This window comes from Geotrypetes seraphini, chromosome 3, assembly GCF_902459505.1.
Source record: "Geotrypetes seraphini chromosome 3, aGeoSer1.1, whole genome shotgun sequence".
Lineage (NCBI taxonomy): Eukaryota > Metazoa > Chordata > Amphibia > Gymnophiona > Dermophiidae > Geotrypetes > Geotrypetes seraphini.
In genome coordinates this window covers 127787105-127812018 of record NC_047086.1, presented here as the reverse complement: position 1 = coordinate 127812018, position 24914 = coordinate 127787105, and the positions used below count along the sequence as shown (strand labels likewise).

The window sequence follows — 24914 nt, the reverse complement described above, 5'->3', positions numbered from 1 at the left end:
ATAGAGAAGGAGAATGAGGGAAGTATTTGGGGTGGGTTTTGGCAGGAACATGAGTAGCTCTGTTATAGCCTTATTCAATTTTGGATGGCAGTGAGATGTCCAGGTGGCAATGTCAGACAGGCAGGCTGAGACTCTGGTCTGGGTTTCAGTAGAGATATTTGGTGCAGAGAGGTAGATCTGGGAGTCATCAGCATAGGGGTGATACTGAAAGCCGTGGGAGGAGATCAGTGCTCCAAGTGAGTGAGTATAGATTGAGAAAAGGAGTGGTCCCAGGACAGAGCCTTAAGGTACGCCAATCGATAGTGGGAAGGCTGTGGAGGAGGAACCACCATTGCATACACTGAAGGTGCAATGAGATAGATAGGAAGAAAACCAGAAGAGGGCAGATATCAAGAAGCAGGCGATGATCAATAGTATCAAAGGCGGCAGATAGATCGAGAAGGATGATGATAAAGTAGAGGCCTTTGGAGTTTGGAAATCCACTGCTTATTCCTGGGATAAGCAGCATAAAATCTGTTTTACTAATTAGTCAAAGACTATTGCAGGATGAAATGCCACTGCAGCATGCTGGTGCAGAAGGGGTGGTCCAAATCCAAATTAGTTTGTTTTTGTCTCAATCATGTCATCTATATATTTTGCCATTTGGACTCCAATCAAATTGCATAGGCTTGACAAGAAAATCTCCAACTTTGCCTTTAAAAAATTGTCAGGATGATATGAGAACTTTGAGGGGCATTTTCAATATGAAGTCCAAATCTGATTTTGGAAGTATTGGTAAAAACATCCAAAACACAGTAAAGAAAATGAACATTTTCAAATCAAAAATAGCTATGTCCTAGATGTATTTGTCCTTAGTGTGTCTATCCTTTTGAATCATTTTTGAAAATGCACAAAAAACAATCATTGGGATATAGAAAGGGCCAGCATTCTTAGCAGACTGGCCATGTCCCAGCACAGCAGTGGGTCACCTTAGGGGGCAGAGCCATGAACTTTACATTTAAGGTCCCAGGTACACATCTCACCATAGCCCCCTTACATTGTATGATGAACTCTGTTAAACTCATCCACAACCTACTGTACCCAATAGCCTTTATGCATGGCGGCGGCGAAAAAAGCAAACAGGATGTTGGGCATGATTAAGAAGGGGATCACGAGTAGATCGGAAGAAGTTATAATGCCACTTTATAGAGCAATGGTCAGACCACACTTAGAATACTGTGTCCAACACTGGTTTCCATACCTTAAGAAGGATATAACTCTGCTGGAGAGGGTGCAGAGGAGAGCCACGAAACTAGTCAAAGGAATGGGGAATTTGAGCTACAGAGAATGCCTCGAGAAACTGGGACTGTTCACCCTCGAGAAGAGAAGACTGCGAGGGGATATGATAGAGACTTTTAAAATATTAAAAGGATTTGACAAAATAGACCAGGATTCAGCATTACTAACATTTTCAGATGTGACACGGACAAGAGGTCATAGCTTGAAACTGAGCGGCAGCAGGTTCAGGACTAACGTCGGAAAGTTCTGTTTCGTACAACGAGTGATGGGCACTTGGAATGCTCTCCCGGAGGAGGTTGTGATAGAGACTACTGTTCTGGGTTTCAAACGCAAGTTGGATGCATACCTTCTTGCTACAATCTGTTATCTAGACTCAAAAGTTTTAAACCTCTTTGAACATCAAAGGATAGAATAGTTAATTGAAAGAGGTCTTCAAATATAAATTTTCTATAACAATTTTTTATTTTCAGAACCGCAGACCTCAGAAACCCATACTGTATGTATAGTGTCTTCAAAAAACATACAGATTAGTTACGGTAACCATGGTCGTCATAGGTCTCTAAAGCATTTTTATAAATATTTTATTGACTTAAGAAGTACTTATCTTATATCTATGCGGGCGGGGGTAGGCACTCCGACATAGACTATGTTTCGCCCCGAATGGGCTGTATCAAGGAATCCCCCTGCAAATAACAAAACTATATTATACCTTATCTTATTTAGAATATTTCTAAAAGATTTGTATCAATAAATATAGCAAACACTCCAACATACCTTATATCAAGCGACTCATGCTTCCCGCTATAGATTTTTAATCAGGAAACATGGCCGCGGCGTTCTAGGCTATAAATAGTCACAGCGTTCAATTAAAAAACGGAGTGACGTATACTCTGGCGTGAGACACACCTCCTGCCTGATTGGACAACTAAAACTACTCTAGATTAAAGAAAACCATTCGAGTTCAGCATTTAAACCTGAAGGTATAACAGTATTCAGTGTGTATATCCATTTCTGTTCTTTAAAGTTTAATTTTTCTTTAATGTTGCCACCCTCCCATCCACATCTAGCCTGATCTATGACCCGCCATTTCAGATCCGAAATCTTATGTTTCTTATCCTTCCAGTGTTGGACAAGAGGTGCCTCTAAGTTCTCTGTATTGATCCTAGATTTATGTTCATTTAAACGAATGTTAATTTTCCTACTCGTCCTGCCTATATAAAGTAATCGGCAAGGGCATTCAATCATATAGATGACTGAAGAGCTCTGACAAGATGTATTCGACCTAGCTCGATAGATCTTATTAGTTTGAGGATCAGTCCACCTAGGACCTTGTAGCGTTAAATCGCACCATTGACATTGGGTACAGGCTTGATGATTAAATATAAGTCCCTCATCATTTCTTTTAATTTCATATCTATGTGTAGATAGAAGTTCTCCTACTGTTCTCCCTCTTTTATAGGAAGCAATCGGTTTACCGGCAGCTGTCAGATGCTGCGGCTTATGTGAAGCTGAATAAAGACCCAACAACGGAGCTTACATTGGAAATAGAAAAACTTATAGAAGAAGGCATAAAAAGAAAGTTTTTAACTAAGAAAGAAGCAGGATTTTTGTTAGAAGTAGGTCCTTCTACTCCAAAAATTTATATGTTGCCTAAGATACATAAAAGGCTACAAGACCCCCCGGGGCGACCCATTGTGTCTACTCGACGATCAATCCTTGAACCTTTGTCTAAATTTGTAGACTATTTTTTAAGATCTGAAGTCCCTAAAATTCCCTCTTACCTAAAAGATTCTGCCCACTTGCTACGCATTATTGAGGAAAATAAAAATGTGGATAATATTACTTTTTTTGTCACTCTGGATATAATATCCCTCTATACAAGAATACCTCAAGAAGCGGCCTTAGAAGTGATTAAAGAAGTACTGATGTCGAAAGACTTAGGCAGATTTAATTATGAGTGGCTTTTAGAGCTAGCCAAGTTAGTGATAACTAATAATTTTTTCTGGTTTGATGGGGACTTCTACAAACAAATTCAGGGAGTAGCAATGGGTGCTACTCTTGCTCCATCAGTGGCGAGCCTGTATGTTGCTTCTTTTGAACAACATAAAGTTTTTCCTGCTCCTAACTTCAAGCATGTCATCCTTTGGAAAAGATATCTGGATGATATTCTAATCTTTTGGGATGGATCTGAACCCGAACTGGAGAGTTTTTTTACTGTGGCTTAACTCTCTCAACCCCTGCCTGAATTTTACTATGACCTACCATTGTGATCATATTTCATTTCTGGATATTTTATTAATGAAAGATAGATACCATCAAATTGAAACAACATTATATCGGAAAGAAGTAGATAGAAATCATTTCCTTCATTTCTCCAGTTTTCACCCTTTTTTTCTGAAATTTAATATCCCTGTGAGCCAATTCCTACGCATTAGGAAATTATGTTCCTCTGAAGAAGAATTTGAAAGACAAGCAAAGATACTTAGTGATCGTTTTTTTGAAAGAAGCTACTCCAAAAAATCTGTTAGACGAGCATATCTTAGAGCAAAATATGCTCAAAGATCTCTTCTCCTTAGAGAGAAAGTTGAAGATGTGGAAGACGATCGCCTAATAGCAGTACTGCCTTTTACACCTCTTAGTACTGCTTTTTTTGCTGTGATTAAGAACCATTGGCGGATTCTCCAGTTGAGCTCCCAATTTCAGAATTAACCGATTGCTTCCTATAAAAGAGGGAGAACAGTAGGAGAACTTCTATCTACACATAGATATGAAATTAAAAGAAATGATGAGGGACTTATATTTAATCATCAAGCCTGTACCCAATGTCAATGGTGCGATTTAACGCTACAAGGTCCTAGGTGGACTGATCCTCAAACTAATAAGATCTATCGAGCTAGGTCGAATACATCTTGTCAGAGCTCTTCAGTCATCTATATGATTGAATGCCCTTGCCGATTACTTTATATAGGCAGGACGAGTAGGAAAATTAACATTCGTTTAAATGAACATAAATCTAGGATCAATACAGAGAACTTAGAGGCACCTCTTGTCCAACACTGGAAGGATAAGAAACATAAGATTTCGGATCTGAAATGGCGGGTCATAGATCAGGCTAGATGTGGATGGGAGGGTGGCAACATTAAAGAAAAATTAAACTTTAAAGAACAGAAATGGATATACACACTGAATACTGTTATACCTTCAGGTTTAAATGCTGAACTCGAATGGTTTTCTTTAATCTAGAGTAGTTTTAGTTGTCCAATCAGGCAGGAGGTGTGTCTCACGCCAGAGTATACGTCACTCCGTTTTTTAATTGAACGCTGTGACTATTTATAGCCTAGAACGCCGCGGCCATGTTTCCTGATTAAAAATCTATAGCGGGAAGCATGAGTCGCTTGATATAAGGTATGTTGGAGTGTTTGCTATATTTATTGATACAAATCTTTTAGAAATATTCTAAATAAGATAAGGTATAATATAGTTTTGTTATTTGCAGGGGGATTCCTTGATACAGCCCATTCGGGGCGAAACATAGTCTATGTCGGAGTGCCTACCCCCGCCCGCATAGATATAAGATAAGTACTTCTTAAGTCAATAAAATGTACTAAACAAATATTTATAAAAATGCTTTAGAGACCTATGACGACCATGGTTACCGTAACTAATCTGTATGTTTTTTGAAGACACTATACATACAGTACGGGTTTCTGAGGTCTGCGGTTCTGAAAATAAAAAATTGTTATAGAAAATTTATATTTGAAGACCTCTTTCAATTAACTATTCTACCTTCTTGCTAATCATATTGAGGGATACGGGAAATCCGGGTCTCCATAAAGGAGTACCTAAATGGGCCTCCGCGTGTGCAGATCGCCGGACTAGATGGATATAGGTCTGATCCAGAGAAGGCATTTCTTATGTTCTTATGTTCTTATGCTTGCGGGTGTCACCTATATGTCAGTACAATGGGTTTTGGTGGGTTCATACTTTCCATCACAAGTGTACTAATTATAGTGAGATTTGGGCCTTCTGTAACTCACTATTACTTAACATCTCCCAAAAAGAAAAAAGAAGACTACAAATTATCCAAAATACAGCTATTAAACTAATCCACAATGCCAAGAACTACGACCACGTTACGCCACTATTGATCGACTCCCACTGGCTCCCTATCAGTCATCGCATTTTCTTTAAGGTTATGCTGTTAATATTTAAAACCTTACACCTTTAATGAACCTCAATTTATAGCTAGAATGTTAATACCCCATAACACTATACGACCACTCAGATCATCCTTCCAAAATCTCCTATCTATACCCTCTCTGAAAATAGTAGGCACGAGAAGATCTGATATGTTCTCCGTAATGGGCCCCCAATAGTGGAACTCATTACCACAATATATTAAAAATGAAAAAGATCTCACCTCTTTTAAAAAATCCTTAAAATCTCATCTTTTTAAAGATGCTTTTAACATTTAAATTTTAGATTTGTTAAATATTCTCAGCTTTTTAACTTTCCCGTTCCCCATTGTTCTCTTCCTTTTTTTGTCTATTTCTTCTAAACAGAGTTGTAACTTTCCCTCCTTTCCTCCCAATTCAAGTTTGTCCTGTCTTCAAGAATTTTGTCATTTGGTTTCTCTTTTTTCCTTTTTTTTTTTTTTTTTTTTCAATAATTTTGTACATCGCTTAGCAAACCGAATAAGCGATTCATCAAATACTAATAAACTTGAACTTGAACTTCTCTGCAGTCCACTGCACCTACTACCAGGCTATTCCAGAGACCTGCATGCTACTCTAATTGGACTGGCCATAACATATCACATTCATATCTTTGGGGGTTGGAAGGGGGTTAGTAACCACTGGAAGAGTAAGATGAAGCCACGACTTCATGTCTTCAGTGGTCATCTGGTTAGTTTGGCCACCTGTTTGGTGCTTATTCATTACTAAAACAGGTCTAGCCGCAAACATCCAAATTTTGCTGTGGGCGTTTTCAGCAATGTCCCATTATTACAGAAAATCATCCAAATAATAAGTCCTGCCCAAAACACGCCCCCCAACACATCCCCTTGAGATTTAGATGCACTTCAAACAAATAGCATAGAAAACCATCTAAAAATATGTTTTGTTTATTTTAAATTCTTTATTAATTTTCAAATCAAATATAAAAGTGCACAGAATATATAATCAATTTATACAATAATCAGCACTTACATCCAAACAAATAATAATATAAAGTACATTTCCCCCTCCCCTCCCTCCCACCCTCCCTGGATGTGTGTGAAAATCAATTAGGAATCAAAAGCTTATTTGTTCAATCAGTTTTTACAAATTCTGTTAATGGACCCCAAGTCTCTTTAAATCTTTTATAATGTCCCAGTTGTTCCGAATTCATTCTCTCGTATCTATAAAATTGACAGAGTTTCCCACCAAAAGTTGAAATTCAGTCTGTCCCAGTTTTTCCAATTTTTTGTTATCAACTGCATAGCTATCATTGTCATTATAAGAAAAGTCTGTTCTTGCTTGCAGTAACTGGACTTTTAGGTTTTAATAAAGTCCCAAATAACACTATGTCATAGGACAATGGAATCAAAGCTTCCAATATCAAGTTGATTTTGCCCCAAATAGACTTCCAAAATTGAGTATCAAAGGACAATAATAGAATAGCAAGTGATCCAGGGTCTCTATATCAAGATGACAGTGCCAGCATCTATTAGATTTTGAACTGTAACTTTTGCAAACAAACTGGGGTCCAAAAAATTCTATACAATAGAAAAAACCAAGTTTGTCTCATAAATGCTGACGCTGTACATCTCATTCTCCAAGTCCAAATCCGTGGCCATTGAGTAGCAGAAATATGGTGCTTTGTCTCAATGCTTCAAATGTCTTGTAGACTTGTTTTAGGTTTTTTATTCAAATATTCCGATATTAATTTATACCACTTGGCAGCCTGGTGCCCTTGCAAATCTGTCTGGAAACATAGGCCTGGCAAGCTATCCTGATTTTTTAAGTTGCGCCAATCAGGGAACCCTATCTGAATGGCCTTTTTCAACTGCAGCCATTTAAATCCTTGAGACTTTGATATGCCAAATGATTGTTGCAATTGTAATAAATTTACCATTTTCCCATTAGAAATTACATCTTCCAAAGTACGTATGCCTGCCTGCAATCAATTTTTCCAGAGGATTTTAGACTCACCAATTTGTAACTTGGAGTTTAACCATAGGGACTGACACATAGGGTTCCTTCCTTGTTCTTCCCCCAGCCCCGCCCCCTCAACCTGTTCGCTTGTCAGGAAGGCATCTACGGTAGACTTTTGTGTACCCTGGTTCTTGAGCTTTGGGCTTCTTTATAACTAATTGACACATCCCTGAGGCAAGCCTCCAGCTGGAGGTCGCAACACGAACCATGTCGGGTCATCAACTGGATCCTTTTATAACAAGGCCATTTCACCTCTAGGACTTTTTTTCATTTGTTTTTTATTTGTGTGTTTTTACATGTAATTGATTTTGAGTGTACAGAAATAAAGGATTGTCTGTCTCAAGGTTGACGTGTTCTATCCCACTCCCAACTTGTGCTCGTTCTGTGTGACGTTGCCACTTTGCATCTGCACATGCACAGATGCCGCCTTGACGTCACTTTTCAAAACCTAAACAAAGTGTCTTTTGAAAGGCCGTCCGGACTCCCGGACATGTCCTCGAAAAGGAGGACATGTCCAGGGAAATCCGGACATCTGATAACCCTAATTAGACAGCCTTTGAACCAGGTGAGGGCTCCAGAGCTCTCCGCAGATGTCTTGCAGTTATGCTAGGAGCAGAGCACTCTATCGGTCTGCAGCAGGAGGTGCAGTGCACTCTGTTCATTAGGAATTTTAGGGTTACCATATGACTCCAGAAAAAGAAGGATGGATTGAGACATCCAGGTTTTACTTCAATTGAAAGCAATGGAAGTAAAACCCAGATGTCTCAATCCATCCTCCTTTTTCTGGAGCCATATGGTAACACTTCAAGAGGACCTTCCCACTGGTCGAGGGCTACCCTGTTCCCTTTGACTAGAATTAATAGCTGTACACTTCAGACTGGAGAACTGGACTCTGGGAGAGCTTCTGCAGGAGCTCTTTTATGGGAAGGACCCAGATTCAGTAATCTCTTACGTTATCTTTTATTCATGGATGCTTATCTGAACCAACCACCATTTACACCAATGACACATAAACTTCCTTTTCTGAAGTTGTTCCCAAATGTTTCTCGTTACTATACTAAGGGCTCCTTTTACAAAGGTGCACTAGCGGTTTTAGCACGCACTACAATTCCGCACGTGCTAGACGCTAATGCCTCCATAGAGCTGGCATTAGTATATTCCGTGTAGTGCAGGGTTAGCATGCGTGGCGTTGTAGCACACCGTAAAAGGAGCCCTAAGCGTAATGATCAAAAAGAAAAAGGACATTATATTCATGTGCTTATACATGTATTATGTTTTTATTTGTGTTTGCAATTAATAAAGCTGAGTGTTTCCAAAGCTGACGTGTACAGTCCCATTCCTCACTTGTTCTTTTGCTCTGGTCTGCTTGACGTAGGGTTGTTGAACCTTGTTTTTGTGGTTTGCTCTTACAAGCACTGCCATTCTGCAATGAAATCTGTTACAATATCTTATGTTTTTATGCGTTATCGGAATACTTGGGGGGTCCATTTCCAAATAGTCTGTGCACATCAAAGAAACCAGGAGCTCGATTCTCAAAACTTTGCGGCAAAAACTGATGAGCTGCTTTCGCAGCCGTTATTGTAGAGATTTCAGGAAGGCTAGTCATTCTCAAAAAAACAGCACATACAAATGAGGTTGGCGGAGAGTAGTGGAGGTCAGCTAAATTTACGAGATGAGTTGCTGGTGAGAGTGACCAGCACATGCGCAGACTATATCATGAAAGAGGCGTAAATGTGCGCATGTGCTGGGAAAAACAACACTGTTAGTGGTGTGGCATTCATAGGCCAGAGAGAAGAGAAGGGAAGGAAGGGGAAATGCAGCACTGGCTTTCAAAAAGCGCACATAAGACATGCCTTTTCTCCCCCCCAAAACTGTTATAATTCATGTAAATCTTGTGATTTGTTTTTAATGTCAAATTTTATCATGAGCCACAGCCAGAAAAACATAAGACACGGCTATAATACACGTGCTCAAGAAGCATGCTTTTGTCCACCTCCACCAAATAAAGACTATAATTTTTTTTTTTTTTTCATGAGCCATAGTCAAAACACATGCCAGAATGCATTTTTCACAGTACCGGCACCCCCGGACCAGTCACAGATTTTTGGTTGCCAAAAGCCGATGCCGTACTTGGAGAATCACTCGGCAATGATGAAGAATCGACTGGAATGCTCATTTAAATATTGATGAGTCCATTTGCATAGCAGAATCGGAGACTGCTAGGAAGCTAAGAAGTCCATTTTGATAATCCACTGCTAAAATACATGCGCACTAAATCTGCTGGAACCGGTTTAGCGACCGCATTAAAGGCAACCTTAAGTTTTTAGAATCTGGCCCTACTTGCTTTAAGTGTCTGTACTTTACACTGATTTTCCCAGGTACAAAATAAGTACCTGTCTAAAATATGTAAACCGTTTTGATAGTAACCACAGAAAAGGCAGTATATCAAGTCTCATCCCCCTTTACCCATTTTCAAAGAGAAACTCTACAGGTACATTCTTGCTAAAAAAGAAACTGTGTAGTCATAAAGCAAGCATGCACTTTTCTCTCACCTTCTGGGTAAATACATTTCTGGGAATACCTCCTCACCATCCAAATTGCACCTACTAAGCAAGCCCATGCAAAATTTTAGCCAGGCATAAGATGTGCATTGTTTGACTATCCTAATTTTTTTTGGGGGGTGAATAGCTTTGCAAATTATCTTCCTCAAGATTCTTCATATAAACGTTATCCCTAAATATCTGTAAAAGTCACCACAAAGCCCAGAAAATTCTCTCTATGGTCCTATGTTTGAGCGCTCTACTCCTAAACTGGCCTCTTTGAAAATTTACTAGGACTGAGGGGGAGAAGATATCAATATGGGCTATAGTTGTGCCATTTTAGCACAGGCCCCATTTTTTAAAATAAGACCTTGGCTTTCTTTTGCTAAGGTGCAGTAGATGTTTCTACCCTGGCCCGGGGCACTAAATGCTCCAACACTGCTCTGACGCTCATAAAAATTAATTTAGTGTTCCGAGCCCTGGTAGAAATGGAGCAGATTTAAGGCCAAGGTAAAAGTTAGGAGTCTGGCACCTGTCTTCAGCACTAGGCTCAAACTACACTTCTGAATATAGACAGATAAATGGCAGGCCTAAATTTATGAGATAACTTAGGGTTACCAGATTTCCGGATTTCCCTGGACATGTTCTCCTTTTTGAGGACATGGCCGGGGGTCCGGACAGTTTTTAAAATCTGGAAATTTGTCCAGGTTTTGAAAAGCTTCCAGCTAGCAGTGACATCAGGACGTCACTCTCATGCGTGCATGCATGTGATGTCATTGCATCACACCAGCTCATGCATAGATGCCCTCCAGACAAGCGAACAGGTTAGGGAGCGAGGGCTGGGGTTGGGACAGGATATGACTTGGGTGGAACGGGGTGGGGCAGGCCTGGGGTAGGTCAAAAAATATTTACCTTTAGCTCTATGAGGAAAAGCACTGTTATATATTCCACGTATTCTTATAATTTGCATATCCATTTTGCTGGCACCAAAGTTTCAAATAGCATGGGGGGTTTTCAGCCAACACTCCTGGAACCAAATTTTATCATCACTAATTCTCAGAACTGCTAATGACCCTGTGGAATGGAGAGAGTTATGGCAGATATCAGGGGGACAAAAAGTTAATGGAGAATCACCATAAGCAATAACACAGAATGGAAGTCCAAAAGAAGAAATCAGTTCTGCCTGAGCTTTTATCTAATAAAGACACCTAAGTAGCTAGCAATATATCATTCTCACCTGGATTTATCTGAGCTACTAGCAAGGAGTTCCTTGCATAGGTGCAGCAAAGTCACCTGGAAAGATGAAAAAGGTTAGAAAGACATCAAAATTGCAAAGTACTATAGCTGCTAATGGTCCTGTGTAATGGAGAGAGTTGTGACAGATATAGGAATGAAAAGGTTAAAAGATAATCAAGAAAAGTAAAGTCTCATAGATCAGCATAAGCAATAACACAGAATAGGAGTCCTAAAAGAAAAAACACTGCTCTGATGGACCTTCTTAAACTAAGCATACCTACATGGCATCTGATGTCATAGGCACCGTTAGGACTTCCCACTAGAAAACTTTCAAATCTGATTGGGCGTGCTTTGGGTGTGGTTTGGCCAAACACAGATGCACTGACTTTTAATAATTTCTTTCACTTTTCAAAGCTTTGACAAGAAGCCATCTGCTTAGTCTGTAGAGGCTCTGTTACCAAATTCTAAACAAAGTTCTCTCTATAGCTCTGTGCCTTAAGGCACTGCTTTTGTCTTCCATAAGTCAGGGGTTCAAGTCTTGAGTGATGTTAGCAAATATTTTATATTCATTTTTCTACCAGAAAACCTTCAAACTCTTTAGCCATTCCTTTGCTTAAACATATTTTAGTTGATCTTTAAAATGATCTGCAGCAATTCTCAGCAGCCTATTCTCTCTCATCCTAAAACCCCCTCCTCCACCCTAACACACACTCCTCAGGCATGAAACCACAACCAGCCAAGCTGAATTTACCAACAGTAATGTATCTAGGATACATCTAAAAAAAACATGTACCTTTCTTCAATACCTGTCCAAGCCCTCTGAAGTTTTAGTAAACTCTTATACCTGTTGCCCTGTGCAGATACTGCATATAAAGAAATCCATTCCTACCACAATGGCTTGTAGCTGAGAGCAAATGAATGTATCTGATGCACCTGTGCCTGCAAACTGCAGAATGCTGATGAAAAACAGCAAAGTCCACCACTTATGAGAGCTGTTAAAATGAGTGAAGGTGATCTAAGATGGCGACTGCATAGGTTGGACGTGAGTCTGCTCCTGACAACCTCCTCGTATTAGCGAATTTTTTTCTTGTAATTAAATCATTTCTTACCAAGGATGCCCAAGCGGAGAGGGAAAAGCGTCGCTGGCGCCTCGCGATGATTCGGGACTCCCGTGGCCAGCGGCATTGAGGAGCTTATCCGGCGCATGCAGGGCATGTCAGCAGAAACAGGGCTGTCCCCACTGGAGACGCTGCAGGGGAACGGCATGCAGCAGTCCTCCTTGGGGCTTGAGACAACTTTCAGCCCTGAAACGCGAGCACCGCCCCTGCATCCTCAAACTGCCAGTACCCCGAGGGAGGGGGAGCTTCCGGGAGCTGGAGTGCTTCCTCTACCAGAGGCAGCAGAGATCGGCCCGGGGAATGGTGATTCAGGCTCTCAGCTTTTACTGGGGAGCTTGAACATGGAGTTTGAGGCTTCAATGTCGGTGGGAGCTGGTTTAGCTCAGCCTGAACAGCAGCAGGAAGACTTGCCAGTGGGTGAGCATAAGACTTTACATTTAAAATTTCCTCAACTTATAAAACCCCAGGAAGTAACGTAGGACTTGGTAGCTACTATACCTAAAACTATAACCTCTCAATTTAATCAAATGGAAGAAAGGCTTAAAGAGCATGATAAAGAAATTTCAGGATTACAGAAAATTGCCTGTGACTTTAAATCACAACTTGAAATTCAACATCAAGATACTAAATCCTTTCAACTAATACAGGAGGCTTTAATTAAAGATAACACTAACTTGAGGAGAAAGCTTTAATCACTTGAAAATTTTTCAAGAAACAATAATCTTAGATTAATTAACTTTCCCAAGATTTCTACAATAACTCCTAGAGATATGCTCAAACGTTATTTAGTGGAAATACTTGAAATTCCTGATTCGTCTATTCCACCATTTACACAGGCTTATTATTTGCCTGTTAAAGAAACTAGTGATCAAAAGAATCTTCAAGAAGTGATTAAACAACCTTTGGATATAATCGCTTTATTAGAGTCCTCAGATAGGGAAGTAGCCACTCCGGCTACTTTGCTTCTTTCAGTTGCTCTTACTTTGGATAAAACATGGTTACTGAAGTTATACTTTAAAAATAAACAGAAGACTTTTTGGGACTAAAAGTTCAAATGTTTCCTGATTTGGCCAGGGACACACAGAGGCGTAGAAAATAATTTTTATTGTTAAGACCTGCAATTACTGCCCTGGGAGCTACCTTTTTTTCTCTGATCCGATATCCCTGTAAATGTATCGTTCATTATAAATTGCACAAGTTTGTTTTCTTTGAACCCTCACAATTGACAACATTCCTGTCTCTGTCACGGCTGGAGAAAGCTCATGATGTATAGATGACTGCCTTATCATAGTTTCACCTATAATTGTTCTTTCCTTTTTAATTGATTACCTTAAATTCCATTTAATTTTATCTTGAATCTTTTTTGAGGACTTGAGCGAGATCTAAGATGGAATTTTTTTTTTTAAATTGGAATGAATGTATCATGTTGGATGTTTTTCTTTATTTCTTGGACCTTGCTTTCTGTACAAGTTTCACTTGATTGATTATATTTGAAAGTATATAAATAAATAATTTTTTTTAAAAATGAGTGAAGGTGAGAGTGGGATTTGAACCAGTGAGCTTGAGAAAATGGACAAAGTGCAACAAGGTGTATTAACTTTGTAAGCTACAAATGGCTATGCTCTGGCAAAGAAGTTTCCTCTCATGACAGCTTAGGATATCTAGCCATGGGAAGGTGAAAATAAGTTTGCCTGGAAAGGGAAATGTGCTGATAAAAAATGGCAAAGTTCACCATCTAGACCAGGCGTGTCAAATTCCCTCCTCGAGGGCCCCAATCCAGTCGGGTTTTCAGGATTTTCCCAATGAATATGCATGAGATCTATTAGCATACAATGAAAGCAGTGCATGCAAATAGATCTCATGCATATTCATTGGGGAAATCCTGAAAACCGGACTGGATTGCGGCCCTCTTATGACAGCTAATAGGAAGTTGTTAAAATTAGTAAAGGTGGGATTTGAACCGGTGAGTTTGAGAAGATGGGCAAGGTGCAACAAGGCACATTATCCTGGTGATCCAGAAATGCTTTTTGTGTAGAGATTGTGATATGATAGCTAATCAGATGATACATAGGCAGGTCAATAAGCTATATGACAGGACAGTGAGATGCACCTGATTAGAAGCTGATATAGCTCAATGTGTTAAAATCCTGTGCTGATTTTGCAGAGATGTGAGTTCAACACCCAGCGCATCTTTTAACTGTGGCATTCTACCTTGCAGGTGCTCCTTGATGATCTCACAATGAGGTCAACTTTGTGCAGTTGCACACCTCTATTTTCAAGGAAGGAAAATGCATGTTAAGGTCTGTATCAGGTTTTTCTATTTTTAAGCTTTGAGAAATGAAGTAATGTGTGCAATATTGATATCATTTTCATGTTCTTTGCTCTCAAGAAAGAGCTGATTGCATCACTGTTTGGTGAGAAAAAAGGGGGTTCTTTTTAAGCAGGAAAGCCAAAGGTGGTGTAATGAGTAAATCATATTACTTTTTGGGCAGAAAAGTACTATGTTTTCCATGCAATATGTTTATATTGATGTGCTCTATTGATATGGTGGCTTATTAAATCTATTAGGAGGGGAAAAAGTGGAAAAAAAAACCGATTCCTGAAGTCTATGTAGAATATATAATTTTGGAAGCCCAAAGCACGTCTATGTTCTGCCCATAGAAACCCGAGTTCAGCCCAATCAGAAAACAAGCAGAAACTACACTTAGACCAGCTTTCCATTTGCCTACAATTTCCACGATGTTTAGATGCAGTCTACCGCCAAAATAGCGTCTATTTGTTGCTTATCCTTAACCACACCCAGGTTACGCCCTCGTTATGCCCACGTCTACATATTTGGATGCGACTTTTCCAAAAACTCGCATCTATCTAGCGTTTATATTCTCATGATGCCTATGTGACGCCTACTTCCGTCTAAGTCCCAATTAACGCTTGTTAAGAACCTTAAATCGCTCGTTAACGACTTAAATCAGACACCTAAACCACGCCTAAGGTTAGGCGCAGTTTACAGAATCAAGGCCCAATTGTATACCCTGTCATTCTGATAATCATTTTCATCTCCCCTAAACTTTTTTTATTTTAGCCTGTTTTAAAGAATCCTTAAACGATGTGTCTGTTGAAAATTCTTCATCTGTTTATCATATTCTTCAGACGGAAATTTGATCTTAAGTTCAGCAGCCATATTGGACAATTTTACTTTTAATTCGTCCTCAAAGGCATTAGTAGGTTCAACTATTAAAACCATCAGGTCACGACTGCAGCGATTAAGGATTGCTGTCCACTTTTCTAGTAACAATTTATCTGTGGTAAATAATCATGGTTCTTTGAGCATTCAAAAGCCCCGTGTTCATCTGGATTCCACTCGTCATTCTGTCTTCTTGTTCCTGTGCTTTGGAATGCTCTTTCTGTTCTATTGAAGAAATAATTATTCTGAAAGAACTTCAGTGAAAACTCATTTCTTTTCATTGGTTTTTGCCACTTGATTTCATAGTAGTAGGAATGGAATATGGTCAAGCAACCTAGAAATATAGGTATTATTATGTGTGTGTCTTTTGGTTGGATATGCGTGTCCTAGTTTTCTTTTGGAGTTCCTTTTTCAGTGTGTTTTTGTATTCAGGTTGAGTTTGGTTACAGAACTGTGATTTTGAGATCAACAGTTGTTTAATATGCTTCTGGGAATTGCTATTCAATCAATCATGTCGGAATGGAAAGGTACTGTAATTCTGAGCTGACTATGACTGGGTGGTGGGATACTGTGTGTTTCTCAGATGGTATAAGGAGATGGTTGCAATTAGAAGCGGTAAAAGCTCTGACGCTCATAGGAGCTGGTGCTCTTACTGCAGTGGCCTGCAATTAAAAAAAAAACCTAGCGCAGCTTCATAAAAGGAGGCCTACGATAAATGCTATTGCCTTACATAGAAATACTGTTAAAAGACATAGGAGGAAATATTTTTTTTTACTAAAAAAGTAGTTAAGCTCTGAAACTCAATGCCAGAGGATGTGGTAACAGCAGTTAGTGTAGCCAGGTTTAAAAAAGGTTTGACAAGTTCTATAGTCTGCTATTGAGACAGTCATGGGGGAAGCCACTGCTTATCCTGGGATTGGTAGCATGGAATTCTGCTACTTATTTGAGTTTCTGTCAGGTACTTGTGACCTGGATTAGCCACTGTTGGAAACAGGATAATATTAATAACTTTATTTTCTATACCGTCAACACCCCGAACATTTCTAGGCGGTTTACAGGTAAGAAGACTGGACATTCAGTGATGAAATACAAATTTATAAAAAACACAGATGAAGTACACTGGTCTTAATCAAGAAGAAATTTTTTTAACAGGTAGGTCTTAACTAATTTCCTGAAAGAGCAGTAAGATGCAGCTTGATGGATCATATCGTCTAATCAGAGTTAGACTTCACCTGCTTGACAAGCCAAAGTTCTATCAAAAAACTTCTTGTAGTGACAGTTTTTAGGATTTGGAAAAATAAATAGATGAGTATGGCGAGTAAGCTTAACTGATCTTTGCCATTCAAAATGTGAGAACAGATAAGATGGAGATAATCCAGATAACAATTTGCAACAGATACAAGCGAATTTAAATAATATTCTAGCTTCAACAGGTAACCAGTGCAGTTGCTGGTAATAAGGGATGACATGCTCCTGTTTTTTCAACCTGAAGATTAAGCGAACTGCTGTATTTTGAATTAACCTTAATCTTCCCAGAATTGTTTTGAAAGATACCAAATAGATTATGTTGCAATAATCAAGAATAGACAAGATTAATGCTTGAAATAGTAATCTGAATGAGGTTGGATCAAAATTTTTTTTAATACTCCTCAATTTCCATAAGACAAAAAAACATTTCTTTACCAAAATAACAATGTGTTCCACTAGGGTTAAGTGATGGTCTAATGTAATTCTCGGGACTTTAAGAGAAGTAACTATTGGATATTCTTGTCCACTGAGATATAATGCCACTGTACAGATCCATGGTGAGACCTCATCTCGAGTACTGTGTTCAATTTTGGAGACCACACTACCGAAAAGATGTGTTGAGAATTGAGTCGGTTCAGCGAATGGCTACCAGGATGGTCTTGGGGCTCAGGGATCTCATGTATGAAGAAAGGTTAAAAAAACTGCGGATGTACTCGCTGGAGGAGCGAAGAGAGAGAGGGGACATGATTGAGACCTTTAAGTATATTACTGGGCGTATAGAGGTGAAAGATGATATCTTCAGTCTTACAGGACCCTCGGTAACCAGAGGACACTCGCTGAAAATCAGGGGAGGGAAATTTCGGGGTGATGCTAGGAAGTACTTCTTCACCGAAAGGGTGGTCGATCATTGGAACGAGCTGCCTCAGCGGGTGATTGAGGCCAGCAGCGTGTTAGATTTCAAGAGAAAATGGGATATTCATGTGGGATCTCTAGGAGAGTAAGAATCAGGGAGTGGGTCATTGGTATGGGCAGACTCGATGGGCTATGGCCCTTTTCTGCCGTCAATTTCTATGTTTCTATGTTTCTATGAGATGAAGAGTCTTTTCCGTAATCTTATCATTTGGGCTAGCAAGGAAAAATCTGTGTTTTTTCAGTATTTCATTTCAGTTTGGTAGTAAATGAGGTAACTGGTATCAAAATGGTGATATTGTCAGCTAGATGGACCATTGGTCTTACCCAGTATGGCTATTCTTATATTCCTATGCCAGATATATTTGTGTAACATATAGCATTCTATAAGTTACATGTCTACTCCTACTTGTACAATATACCCTGTGTAAGATACGTGCAGATTTATAGACTAGCACTGAAGTGGAATTTTGGCATTTACACATGTAGGTGTAAACATACATGTATAAATACCATTATTCTGATCATTAATGTATATATTTGGTGCCTAAATGTTGGCACTCACATTAGAAAATTATCCCCTACCTCTGATGATGTGATTTACTAATTACAAGCATTGATGCATGTTTTGGGTTGATAAATAAACCCCTTAGTTACAAAGAATTTTCTTCTGATATTTGTCTTAGGACCCCTTTTATAAAGCCGTGCAGCCAAGTGCCATGTGGCAAATGCTCCAATGTCCATTCAATTCCTATGGGCATCAGAGCATTTATAGTATAGCTCGCACCACCGGCTTTAGTAAAAGAGGGGGTTAATTTGAGAAATACTAGGCATACTGTATTGGATCAAGGATAAAGTAAATAAAAATGTAAAAAGAAAGTTGCAGACATGAGAATTTCTAAATACAAAACAGAGATATTGGAATGGTCACCTTCAAAGTGTTTCTTCGCTGAAAAGCTTTTAGTTAGAAAATTATGAAATATTTTAAAAATCAAAAAACCAGTCAACTAGGCTAAGTCCCATTTTTTTTTTTTAATTAATTTGAGATGCTGGGAAGACTAAAGTGCTAAAAATGAATGATTTGTCCTGAATGACAAGTACTTGAGCACATCAATTTATTCCTACACTGACTGAATTAAGAACAAACAAGCATTACTTAAAGCAAACAAAAAATAATGGTCAAGATGTTCATGTCTCAGTCTTATTAATTTTCACTATTTCTTTCAAATAAGTCAACTGGAATTTTCTCTTGAACTGTTTCCTGGAATTGAAAGACAGTGATTAAATTAATTTAAAAACAAAAGCATAATGTGTTTTGTTGATATTGCGGGGTTAACAATTCCTAAATATATTCTTAAAGGATAAGGTTGACTTTTTGCCATGGAAATTCTAAAGATATTTACAATGTGCTGTTATGAACAAGAGTCTTAGATTTCATTTTCTTCATTTATGTCAGCAGATAAGCTGTCATATTCACTGGAGCGTGTAGACTTCCCCTTATACTGCTTCAGTAACTTGATGAGTCTCTTTTGGTTGTTCAATTTTCGGAGTGACTTTCTAGCACCGATGAAGCCCCCAAACCTCTTCTGCATGCCACGGGCAGGCTCCAAAAACTTTCTGTAGGTATATTTCCCTTTCAGAAAGCCCCCATATCTCTTCGAGATGTCTTGGGACTGGCTTTGGAGGTCACTGAACACATCAGGCTCGGTCATATGCATTGGAGTCTCACTCCTATCAATGGTGTTGTCTTCTTCTTCTTGCTCTTGTATTAGGTCACTAATTTTGGATAGCCTCTTCTCTTTCTCAATTTTGCTCAGGTCAACCAATTTTGTGAGATCTTCTAAATGTTTCGTATTGCTCCGGAAAAGGCCATCCCCCATCTCTAAAGGTTTGTAAGTGTTGTATTCAGTGCTGTCAACACTTCGTTGTATGGCGGTCTTTGTCAGAACTTTCTTGCACATCTTCCAAATGACACCTGAATAGACCTCACCTTCACATTCCTCAATGCAAACCTGAAAAGACAAACAAGATGATTTCTTTCAGTATATTGTATGGAATCAAAATTCAGCAACTAAACATAAGTTTTTTAAAAATGTAAAAATGCTAAAGAGCATTAAGTTTCGCGCAGAAATTAAGATGCATGAGATTCAGTTAAAATACAACAAGATTTGCTACGACAAACCTCTGGAGGTGTGGCTACCTGCATCATATTGTTTGCCACGTTAGTTGTTAACTCATGGAAATGACCTCCCTGTTAACTGCAAGATGCAGACCCTGTCTGTATGTTAACTTTTAGCAGTTAGTGCATGCTAATAGTTCATGCACTTGCCCCAAATTCTGTGTATGGTGCCTAAGGTTGTGCATGTACATCGACACGTGTAGCTGATGTACATGCACAACTTAATTGACTAATTGGCTTAATTGGTATTGATAATTGGCAATTGACACCTATTGATTGACGTTAATTGGCATGAATTAAAAGTTACACATACCACTTGAGCCATGTCCAGTGCATGAATCTAAAAGGGGGCGTGGCCAGCGGTAGATTATGGGCGCTCTAAAAAGTTATGCACTGAGCAACGGGCCTGCATTTAGGCCTGGTTTTAACTGGCCTAAATGGGTATGCCTAAAATTAGGACATGCACTGATGCTAAGCATAATTCTATAAGGTGTGTGTAACTTTTACAGAACTGCGCTTAACGCCATACTAGTTGTCATTGAATTTTTAGATACCATATAGAGAATCTGGGTAAATAATGCAGTACTGAACTGTTAAAGTGCAGCAATTCCATATTAAAAAGGTAATGCAGCTTAGTAAATAGCACCCTAAGGGGTCTTTTTACTAAGTTGTGCTAAAAGGTGAATTTAGCGCACTCATAAATGGGTCTCTCATGAGTGCTAAGGCCATTTTTAGCATAGCCAGAAAATGGCCAATTTTCCATTTTCCAAATTAATGGCCACACACTAATTTTGCCATTAGCACATGGCCTTTAAAAAGATTAGCGCATGAGCACTTACTGCCACCTATTTTATAGACAGTAAGGACCAGATTTTATAAGCAGCATCTAGAAGTGCGGTTGTCAATCAACTGCTAGGCATCATTTATAGAATCCAGCCTAATGGCACCTAGGTGTACTTAGACATTGCTAGGCATCCTAGAGGTTGGCACCAGTATATTAGTACAGGACTTTTTTAGTCACAAGCCACTACTGTGATAATGATTAATACAGAAACATTTAGAATTCTTAAAAACATTTAAAAATTTTATAAAAAAATTAAGTTATCATATTTAAAAAGATAGTACATCTCTTGTCACAAGCCGATGATTGAGATTTAAACTGGCTACACGTATTGAGCTGTTTATTGCCTGAACGTGAAGTGTCTGAGGCTTGTGACTAAAAAAGTCCTGTACTTTTTGGATGCTATTCACTAAGGTGATTTTGGTTTTTGACTGGTTTCAATACACCATTTTTGTATTTGTTATTTTGGTTTTACCAGTATATTAGGCCAGGTTTTACTTGGCCTAATTTACCTGCGCCTAATTCAGATGCCTAGCAATGTCTAAGTCAACCATGCCTATTCTCTGCCCCCTAACCACGCCTACTTTTCAAATAGGCACGGTAAGGCGATGGAGGGCACCTCCTCTTAAGCATCGCTAGGCATCCTAAGAGATAGGCACCGAACTCTTGTTAATTAAAAAAAAAATTTTGATTGGTTGAAAACTGCTATAAGTTGTTTGATTGGCTGAAAACTGCTATACAGTTATAAAATTGGCTTTTAATTAAGCCAATTAAAAAAAATGTTGTGTGTGGATTCCGAAGTGAATCCAATGAAGCAAAACACAAAAAAGACTGCAGAGCTGATGTTCCTGATGCCAGTGTTTAATCAATTATCCAAACGATGCAAAGTCTCATTACAGTATCACAGTCCATGTATGCTTTTGGGACCCACTTTATACTTATCCACGTTGAACCTCATCTGCCATGTCGATGCCCATTCCTCAAGCCTGATTATGTCACGTTGCAGATCTTCACAATCCCCCTGCGTCTTCACTACTCTGAATAACTTCGTATCGTCCGCAAATTTAATCACCTCGCTCATCGTACCTATGTCCAGATCGTTTATAAAGATGTTGAAGAGCACGGGTCCAAGCACCGAGCCCTGTGTTGATGCTCGAGCCAGTTTTTAATCCACGTGAGTATTTCACCCTCGATTCCATGGCTCGCAATTTTCCGAAGTAATCGTTCATGCGGAACCTTGTCGAACACCTTCTGAAAGTCCAGATATACAATGTCAACCGGGTCGCCTTTGTCTATCTGCCTGTTTACTCCCTCGAAGAAGTGCAGCAATTTTGTCAAACAAGATCTGCCTTTGCTGAAACCATGCTGACTAGTCCTCATCAGACCATGTCCGTAAAAGTGATCAATGATGCAGTCCTTTATCAGCGCCTCTACCATCTTTCCTGCTACCAAGGTCAGACTCACCGATCTGTAGTTTCCCGGGTCTCCCCTCGAACCTTTTTTGAAGATCGGTGTAACATTCGCCACCTTCCAGTCCTCTGGAATCTTTCCTGATTCGATCGACAGATTGGCTATTAGTTGAAGCAGTTCAGCTACAGTCCCTTTCAGTTCCTTGATGACCCTTGGATGGATGCCATCCGCTCCCAGGGATTTTTCTCCAATCCATGCAAAATTCTGACACATGAAATATTACGTGAGAGCCGTCATGCTCACTCACATTACCTCTCTCCTCAAGTTACTTACTCCCCAACCATTTCCAAATACAATTCAAACTCACTCTGCAGCCCCTTAATATCTCTCCACATTTCTCTCCTCCTATGACCCTTCCTATTGACATGGATATAACCTGGACATACAGATGATTCAACTGGACATACTGGCCTCACTTGTGTATGCTGGACACTACAGACCTATATTTTCCCATAGCCAGGCCCAGCCTGTACCTTGCTGTCTGTAAACATCTGCAGCCTTTGCAATGCTAACAATGTTTATGTTTCCATTCCCTGCTGGGAGGATATTTCTCCAAGGTTCTGCTGAACTGTTATCAGTGCTGTATGACTTCATATGCCAGGCACCCTGGAAAGCCATAAAACTTTTATAATGAGCAAGGATCCCTGCAGGACGATGTGGGTGTAGCGAGATGAGAGAACTTGGTACCAAAACATTTGCTCCCTGTCTCTGAACCAAGTTATGGGAACCAAGCAGCTGGATTGTTGAAAAGTCACCTTTGCCAACTTTCAGCATACAAGGACACCATCCCGAAAATGCACAGACTAATTAACATCTACATATCTCAGTGCTGAAGAAAGAAAGTTCACCAAGAGTTCTCTGTTTCTGCAAGGCCCCCCCCCTTACTGGGGAGGGGGGTGGAGGTGAGAGAGGCGTGGACTGAGAGGAGGAGGAGTTAGATATACATTATTTTATGTACCAATAGGGAATTACATAACCAGAATTCGGGGATGGACTTTTTTGGAACAAAGGAAGAATTGCTCTGTATAAAAATCACATGTATTTTAGGTAGAGCCAGAGAGATTCACTTACTTATGCTACGGGGAACTGCTAGCCCCCTGCTAAGTATATGGGTGCAAATTCTTCTCTCCATTGCATATTCTGAACTGACAATATATTTTTCTGATATGTCTCTGCTGCTGTAATACTGTAAGTTTTTATACTAACAATAAACAAATATTGTTTGTTTTGGAAGATGCAATGCCGTCTTGTAGTTATTCCAATGAGGTAAACAAAGCAGCCTTTACTTCACTATGAACTCCATTCATCAGGCAAGTCCCTCTTATACGTACCCTTCTCCTCCACTGCCTCCTCCAGACTCCATCCCTTCTATCTTGTTCCATATGCATTGAACAAATTCCCCGAGTCATTACATCAGGCACCATCTCTGGCAATATTCAAATCCAAGCTAAAAGTCCACTCTTTCGATGCTGCCTTCAACTCGTGACTCTCATTCATCATTTTATCCATTTCTATTCTATCATTCTCTCTGCAAGAAACTCCCCAACCCCTATATGTCCTGTCTATCTGTCTGCCTGTTTACTCCTAGTATTTTATAAAAACCCATAGGTGCCTATGAATCTTTTTTTTTTTTTAAGTCTAAAAATAGGAACCTTCTTAACCTAGGCAAGCTATTATAAAATTATCCTCAAATGGAAAAGATGACCTTTTAAAGTTTTACATAATTTTGATTCATGACACATATTTTAGCCAGCTGATAATACATTAAACATATATCTCATGCACTTCAAGTTATACAACAGTTGAGTTGCTACATAAGGATCTCCCTGAGTTTCTTCCACCTGAGATTCATTGCACTGTTCAACCTATTGATTACAAATGCTAAAACTGATAAGGTATCCCATTAATAAGTTGATTACATGAGTGAGAACTTAGTATCTGTATATGCCGTTGATATGTTCACCGTGTGCTGCTAGCCTAATAGTGAATCTTTTCTCTAGCCTAATATTGTGGTCAATAATGAAAGTCTCTTCAGCATAAGCAATTGCACAGCTGGCCTTTTGATTCAGATGAAAAAATCTTAGCCCTGCTGAGAGATGAAATATTATGGAAACTAGATAGTTGTGTCTTTGGCTTCATCCTTTTGGCATTGTCTTTCCTAAGGGTTGTGCTGCAAAAGCAGCCAGTTCCCTGTCTCAAGTTCAGACACAAAGGCATTTTTAAAGTGAATTACACCTCGGATCTTTCTTAGTAAACAAGGTAGACAGTAAATTGAGGTTGCTTGGTTCAGCACAAATCAATACTTAATTCATGAAAAACAAATGTGATGGTGACACAATAAATCTAACAACATCAATACAAGGAAAAGCTTCGTAAGTTAGTCATTCTTATTTCTGAATTTTTATGTTTTTACATTGAGCATAGGAATTTGGACGCCCTCATGAAAGCTCACGGTTTGAAAAATAATAAAACAGGCAAAATGACATCAGCGCAAGATTTTAAAAATTACAAACCGTGCATAACCTTGCGCGTTATACGTGTGAGCGCGTTTTACAATGTTTTTTTTACATAGTTCTCCCCCCCCCGACATCCGATTCACCCCGCAGGACTGCTCGCACCCCCCCCCCCCCGACGTCCAATTCACCCCCCCCCCCCCGCAGGACCGCTCGCACCCCCACAGCCTCCCCACCCCCTCCATCATGGAGAAGCTCCTATCG

The 24914-nt window shown here is 39.4% G+C and overlaps 1 protein-coding gene across 1 annotated transcript in view; it reads right to left on the bottom strand.

The window, feature by feature from the left end:
• Positions 1-18824: 18824 nt before the first annotated feature.
• The window catches only part of PNOC (prepronociceptin), a 56930-nt gene continuing 50840 nt past the window's right edge, over positions 18825-24914 (bottom strand). The window contains exon 2 of the mRNA XM_033935555.1: positions 18825-19719. Within this exon, the coding sequence (XP_033791446.1) occupies positions 19135-19719 (585 nt within the window). The 3' untranslated portion in view covers positions 18825-19134. The remainder of the gene's footprint in view (positions 19720-24914) is intronic.